This window comes from Capra hircus, chromosome 19 (genome assembly GCF_001704415.2).
Source record: "Capra hircus breed San Clemente chromosome 19, ASM170441v1, whole genome shotgun sequence".
In the NCBI taxonomy this organism is placed as follows: Eukaryota; Metazoa; Chordata; class Mammalia; order Artiodactyla; family Bovidae; genus Capra; species Capra hircus.
In genome coordinates, this window is record NC_030826.1 from 17,694,803 (window position 1) to 17,702,083 (window position 7,281).

At 53.7% G+C, this 7,281-nt stretch overlaps 1 protein-coding gene across 5 annotated transcripts in view; it reads right to left on the reverse strand.

Annotated features, from left to right (window-relative positions):
* ADAP2 (ArfGAP with dual PH domains 2) overlaps positions 1-5,187 on the reverse strand; it is a 29,162-nt gene extending 23,975 nt beyond the window's left edge. For 3 of the 5 annotated variants that reach the window (XM_018064260.1, XM_018064259.1, XM_018064258.1), the window contains exons 1-3: positions 4,984-5,187; positions 4,032-4,162; positions 2,101-2,192 (exon numbers count right to left, since the gene is read on the reverse strand). In XM_018064260.1, coding sequence (XP_017919749.1) covers positions 2,101-2,192; positions 4,032-4,162; positions 4,984-5,077 — 317 coding nt within the window. In that variant the 5' untranslated portion in view covers positions 5,078-5,187. Of the gene's footprint in view, positions 1-2,100; positions 2,210-2,520; positions 2,641-4,031; positions 4,163-4,983 lie in introns of those variants that run through there. The other 2 variants (XM_013971931.2, XM_018064261.1) reach the window with 2 other exon arrangements.

Here is a 7,281-nt window from a genome sequence, read left to right on the forward strand (position 1 = left end):
TGGAGACCGACATTCTGGAGGTGGAGAATTCAGGGGACTTTCAGAATTAGGGATGGAGTTATAGTATTCAACCAGAAGGGATTACAGTTCAGGGCTGTAGCTGGGGTCATGACACATAGCGTCTGTGTAGCACTGGCAGAGAGCCTTGAGCTCAGTAGATGCTCACCAAGTACCCGGTCCCTTCCCCCTGGAGCAAAGGGTTGGGTGGCAGCGGTGAGGCAAAAGGAGCCCTTTCACATTAAGCCTGGCACATCCCACAACTGGGCCAGCCACCAGCCAGTATGCCAAAGTGGACGTAGAAATAGATTAAAACTGGCATGAAGGGGTTTCCCTGGTGGTCCAGCTGTGAAGAATCTGCCTTGCAAGGCAAGGGACACCAGTAGGATCCCTGGTCTGGGAGGATTCCATATGCTGAGGAGCAACTAAGCCCGCATGCTCTAGGGCCCGCACGCCACTGCTCCTGGGCCCACAGTGCTGCAACTGCTGAAGCCCATGTGCCTAGAGCCTGTGCTCCACGAGAGAAGCCACCACAGGGAGAAGCCAGCGCATCTCAACGAAGAGCAGCCCCAGCTTGTTGCAACCAGAGAAAGCCTGCACACAGCAGCGAAGACCAACACAGCCAAACAAATAAAAAGAAGTAAATAAATCCTTTAAAAAGAATGGCATGAGGGGTGTCTTGTGAGATGTTTTACCTAAGTGATCTCCTTTAATCTCTACCATCATGCCTACCAAACGTGGGCATCACTGTCTACGTTTCACAGATGAGGCTGCCACGAGGTGCAGAGTTCTGCTCCCTTGTCTACCTTTTCACAGCTGAATAGAGACAGAGAAGCGTCCTGGGGTCTCCTGGGTGCAAAGCTGTGCCTGCTCTGCCACGCGCAGGTTGTTTAAATACCGGGACATCACAGGACACTAGATACGGTTGCATAGTTTATGCACTGTCCACCAGCATCCTGCCACGGTTAGAGGTCAATGGCGGCAGAAATGCAGCCTGTTTCCAGCAAGCCACGCCTCCTGTCTGCCTGGAGATAACCCTTCTCCCCATTTACACTCCATTCACACTCAGCCAAGATGCTGAGTCCCTGGGAGGGAAGCTCAGGCTCAGACAGTCTGGCCTGCAGAGGTCTGGGGTCACTACAGACCAGTGTCACCCCCACCCCTCACCCCCAGGGGACCTGAACCCTCCTGCTGCTCCACAGCATGCAATCCCAGTACACTGGACTTTTTTTCCCAGCACCTTGGTACAGTCACGAAGGCCCTGGTGTCAGATGGGCTAGTCCCAGCTCTGCCTCTATCAGCCTCAAGTTTTTCATCTTTATGGTGGGGATAATGCAGTATGATCTCATAGGGTTGCTGAGAGAACGAAAATTAACACACACAAGCATTTAACACAGGGCCTGATACAGAGTAAAGCTCAATAAATATTTGAAAGTGAAGTCACTCAGTCGTGTCTGACTATTTGCGACCCTGTGGACTGTAGCCCACCAGGCTCCTCAGTCCACGGGATTCTCTCCAGGCAAGAATACTGGAGTGGGTTGCCATTTCCTTCTCCAGGGGATCTTCCCAACCCAGGGATCGAACCCGGGTCTCCCACATTGCAGGCAGACGCTTTAACTTCTGAGCTACCAGGGAAGCCCCAATAAATCTTAGTAGCTACAAGTATTTCTATGGTTATTATTTGGGGATCTGGGGCCTAAGCAGCTGCCTTGGAGCCATGCTGAGCTTAGGTGGGACAGCTCTGGGCACAAGATTCCATGCAAAGTAGCTGAAGCACATTGATTCTGCTAGAATACTGGCATTACTCTTGTTAATCAAGTGAGTCATCACCTGTAGGCTATGAGAACATCAAGGCAAAGGGGCAGAAACTAAAGCAGATGACCCATTTCACAGATGAGTCCAGGAAACTGAGTCCCAAAGAGGGGAGGTGATGACCCAAGCTTCGAAGGTAGAGGGCCTTACACAGGTCTGTGTGTTCTCATGTACCAAATGCTCTCCTGGCTCCACCTGCTGGGCAGATCCACAGAAAAGACTGCCAGAGACAAAGGCACTGGAGATGGGGTAGCGGTGGGAGTGGGTGGGACCAGGAAATCACCCACTCACATGCAGTCGCTGGCCTGGGGGATATAGTAGAATGCAGGGACTCTGGCTTCGTACTTGGCCTTCACTCGGAGGTTCCCGTTGTGGGTCATAAACTGCAAGACAACAGCAACTTGGGGTAATGTTAGAACTTGAAAAATGTGAAATGAAACCGCAGTCTACCCAGAAGGCCACTGTTCTCACTGACTCCTAGGCTGAGTCAGGAGACACTCCTCCTGGAGTTTGACATCTCCCCCAACCCAGCTTGGTCACGCGTGATGCTCACAAGTCCCAGCCTGGAACAATGTAACAACCAGGCCTCATACAGGCATAGCACTTTATAGCTCTCTCACATTATTCCATTTGATCCCCTCAATCACTGTAATATTACTGTCCCTGTTATAAAACAAGGACAGCAAGGCTCAGAGAGGTTAGGCAACTTACCCAAGGTAACACAGCGAGTCAGTGGAGAGCTGGAATTTGAACCCAGACCTGCCTAACTCCAAAGCTCATGTACTTTCTCCACTGCCCTCCACAGATGGCCAGGACCACCAGCAGTAGTCCCTGCAAGTCCATAGGAGATAGATGGAACTGAAGGATGGCGCACTTTAGTGCTCCACCCCATAGCGTATGCTCCACCCCATAGCGTATGCTCCACCCCATAGCGTATGTGGGTCAGGAAGATCGCACCAGAGAGACCCACGGGCACGCGTGTGTCAGGAGCGGCCCTGGCCATCAGTCAGCACTCAGTAACATCGGTGGCATATCTGGGCTGGGGACATGTGGGAAAAAAACAGCCCATCTCTTGGAAAGAGTGAACTCTATTCTTCCCTTCCCCACTGGCCACTGGGTTGTCGCAGGATTTGCATGGGCTTTGAGTTTCCATAGAGCAGGGTTCCCATTGGGCTACACTTAATCCCCTGAGCTTCAGGGATCTCACCTGCAAAGATGAAGAAGCTATAACTGGGGAGTGCTAAGTGTTAAGTTGCTTCAGTCGTGTCCGACTCTTTGTGACCCCCTGGTTTGTAGCCCACCAGGCTCCTCTGTCCATGGGATTTCCCAGGCAAGAACACTGGAGTGGGTTGCCATTTCCTTCTCCAGGGGATCTTCCCAACCCAAGGATCGAACCCATGTCTCCTGCATTGGCAGGCAGGTTCTTTTCCACTGAGCCACCACAAAGCCCATAATGGGGGAGTGATGAGGCACAAAGAAACAACCTTCAGGTTTATATGCCAGTTTCTGGTCTTTTTCCTGCACTAGAATGTAAGCTCCACGTAAGGAGAGACTTTATCTTCACTGCTCTGTCCTACACCCAGCAAATGCAGGCTTACAGTAATGAATGAATGAATAAAGCATCGAGCCCAGTGGTCTAGCACAGTGCCTGGCACAGACAGGGGTACTCAGTAAACATGGGTCTGCTTCCCTGATTCCTTGAAATCCTCAGCCAGCCCAGTTTAGGACTGCCTGCTCTCTGAAGGTTTTCTGGCCAGAATGGTGTCATCATCCAGGCTGAAAGTGTTCTCCATCTCTGGAGATCAGGAGAACACGGTGGCTCCCTCCCTGGCTAGGGGGACTGGAGAAGGGCTATGGATCATGAATCAGGATACTTCTGCTCTGGTCCAGGACTTCAGCTACTAAGAACAGCAGCTGTTAACTGACTATTTACATTGTACTTGCCTTGAGTCAGCATTTAATCCTCATAGCAACCCTGTGAAGGGATAGTGGTATATTTATAATACACATGTGGAAAGGGCCCACAGCTAGTGTTAAATAGCAGGCTCCGGACCTCACAGCTTGCAAGTAAGTAAGCCATGGAGCTAGGATTTGAACTCAGGGCCTCTGTCTAAGGCAACTCTAACTGGCTCCTTACTGCCCCTCTCTCGGCCTCAGTTTCCTTCCCTGGAGAAGGGGAGCAGGCTCCTGTTCAAAGGCTCTCCACGTGTGCCCCTTGCTACCTCCACGATACTGTCGTCCCAGAAGTCAAGTCTGACGGATTTCACTTTGCTGATGTCTGGAAAGTTGCGGTGGACTCCGGAGCAGTTCAGACAGATAAAGATGCCCAGCTTGTAAGAGGCCCAGTCGGGATCTGCGGGGTGAGAGAGCAGGGTGGGGAGCTGGGTGAAGAGCTGGCTGAAGAAACCAAGGCTAGGCTAGGGGCGCCAGGAGAGGCAAGGGCTTGGCAGGTACCAACAGCCCATGCCTTCCCTCTCAGCCTCCCCTCCTTGCGCGAACTAAGATACCAACATGAAACCCTCTGGTCAGCCCACTTGGCCCTGACGCGGCTGCGGCGGCGGCCAGAATGAAGATCTTGGAAGGAGTCCGGGGGATGGAGAGCGAGAGGCTGAGGCGGCGCGAAGTGGAAGTGACAGCACTTCAAGGAACCGAGAGGAGAGCGCGGAAGGACGGACCCGCAGCTCGACGCCGGGAGCTGCCGATGGAGGTGGGTCAGAGTCCCTTGGCGTGCGCCGGGTCTGAGCGCGCACAACCCCGGGGACGTCCGAGGCGCGGGAGGGGACACTGGACCACCCGGGAAGACCTGGGTCCGGGGTCTGGGAACCGTGGTGTGTGGGATGTTTGGATCCGAGGGTGGGGGAAGAGGCTGGGTCCGAAAGAAGAGGTCAAGGACCGTGGTCCGAGTGGGCAGGGTGTCTGGCAGAGGGAGGTGAGTAGAATGGGCAGGGCACCCTGGGCTGGGATCTAGTGTCGAGGTCCAGAGGGTCAGGGGTCCCGGCTTCGAGTGGGGGCAGTACTGGCCGAGGAGAGGGCTGTTGGGGGCTCGGGTCCGAAGGTGATATAAGAGTCGTGCGCGGGGGCCTGGGACTCGCCCGGGTCTGGAGGCAGGGGACGGGACCCGTGGGCCGCGGGCCGGCCCAGAGTACCGGGCTACACGCGCCGCCGCGACCTTACCCGCCGCCCCGCAGTCTGCGCAGTACGCGTTGCCGGTGCCCGCCGCCTGCAGCAGCTCCAGCAGCCGCTTCTTATTGCGCTCGCGGTCGCCCATGGCCGGCCCCGGCGGGCTCAGGGCTCAGCCCGGCAGCCCCTTGGCACACGGCAGTCCATGGCCAGCTCGCTCGCCCGCAGGTGGAGCGGGAAGCAGCCTCAGCGCCTGCAGCCAAGTCCTCGCCGCCAGCCCCGCCCCCGGGCGTTAAGCCCCGCCCACTCCGGACTTTCCGCCCCGCCCCCGGCTCTTCCAGTTTGCCCCTGCTGCGAGGATCCAGGGTGAGGCCCTCTCTAAGTCCGCACCCGTCCCGGAGGGACCCAGCGCTGGGCTTGGAGTCGCTCACTCTGGCCGCTGATCAAATCCTGGCCTATCACCGGCTAGCGTTGTGACTGTGGACAACCTGATCAACCGCTCTGGGCCTCAGTTTTCGCCTCTGTAAAAGGAGAAGGAGGACATATGTCCTTGGAAAACTAGAAAGGTTCTAACTTCCGTTAAGGCATTCTCCTGATGTAGGTGCTGTGTAGTGCTTAGTTGCTCAGTCGTGTCGGACTCTGCGACCTCATGGACCGGAGCCCGCCAGGCTCCTCTGTCCATGGGGATTCTCCAGGCAAGAATACTGGAGTGGATTGCCATGTCCTCCTCCAGGGGGAAGCCCAGAGATTGAACCCAGGTCTTCCGTATTGCAGATGGATTCTTTACCGACTGAGCCACCAGGGAAACCCAAGAATGCTGGAGTGGGTAGCCATTCCCTTCTCCAGGGGATCTTCCCTACCCAGGAGTCAAACTGGGCTCTCCTGCATTGCAGGTGGATTATTTACCAGCTGAGCTAGTAGGAAATATCTGTGTAGATCCTACATCTACTTAAAGACATAGAGACGTCAAATGCCACCTCCTCAGGAAGCCCTCCTTGATACTTAGCTAGCTTGGAGTGACCTCTCCAGCTTCTGGTCTTGCTAGAATACTGGCCCTTATAGGATCCATTTCTCCCTTTGGCCCTGAGAGCTTTCAACCAACTTTGCATCACAGTTATTTATATATTTATGTTAATTTCTCCCCAACTTCCAACACACACTAGTTTGATGTCAGAAGTTTTACTTCTGTATCCCACACAGCTCCTAGAAACAGCACCTGCACATTTTTAGAAGTTCAATAAATAGTTGTTTGACTGTGTTCCCCAGGAAGTGAGGCTTTACCTTTATAAAGTGAGGCTTTATTCTCACTGAGAATGGTCATCACTTAAAGTATGGGGAGAGTTTAGGTGGTCTTGAATCTGGGCATTTCATGAATCCCCCCCTCCCTTCCGCATTCCTGTCCTTCCTTGACATCATCCTCAGTGATGCGCAGACTCCCGGTAAGGCACTCGCTGTGCACACGTGCCATTCCCTCTGTATACAAACACCTATCTGTCATAAGCATAAGGCTTAATGCACATAGATCTTCAGTTTCCATCCTGGTGGGTTGCAGCTGATCTTCTAGCTGACCTGCCAGCATCTCCAATTCATCACACATGCATATATGCATGCGAACATGTAAGGCAGCACGGTATAATGGAATGGATTCAGGAATCTAGACTTTGAATCTTGGCTCTATCACTTACTAGCTGTGTGGCCTTGGGCAAGTTCCTTCACTTCTCAGAGCCTTGGACTTCTCATCTGTAAAATGAGGGTCGAGAGATCACCGAATAGGGTCATTGAGACGGTCATTGGTACACAAAGCTCTCAAAACTCAGTAGCTCCCTTGCTTCCCCTCTGGGCAGCTCATGGGATCATCTGTTGGAATGCTCTGTGTCATTTCCCATCTTCTCCAGGGTGGAGGAGGTCAGGCCTCCAGTCCCTGGGGGAGGGGAATATGACCAAGAATAACCAGCCAGGACGGTCTTGGCTGTGGGGGTGCTGCCTGGCCTAGGAACATCTCCAGAGGAACCAGTGAGAGAGCCTAGAGAAGGGTCAGAGACTGTTTACCAAACAGGCCGAAAGATGATTCATTTCCGCTGCTTTACATGAAAAAGAGACAAAAATAGATCTCCCAGGAGAAAGATGGGAAAAGCAACCTAAGGTATGAAGGCACGGCAAGGGGGAAGAGGGGGACAAACGGGACAGGCCAAGGACATCATTTCTCCACTGAATGCCAGGGCAGAATGGTGATGTTGGGATGGTTCTTGGGCGCTTTTGTCCCACTGAGCTGCCCCCCTTTGCACCTTGAGTCTCAGCATCCCCTCTCTGGAAGTCCCGCAAAAAACAACTGAAGGAAAAAAACAGCATCTC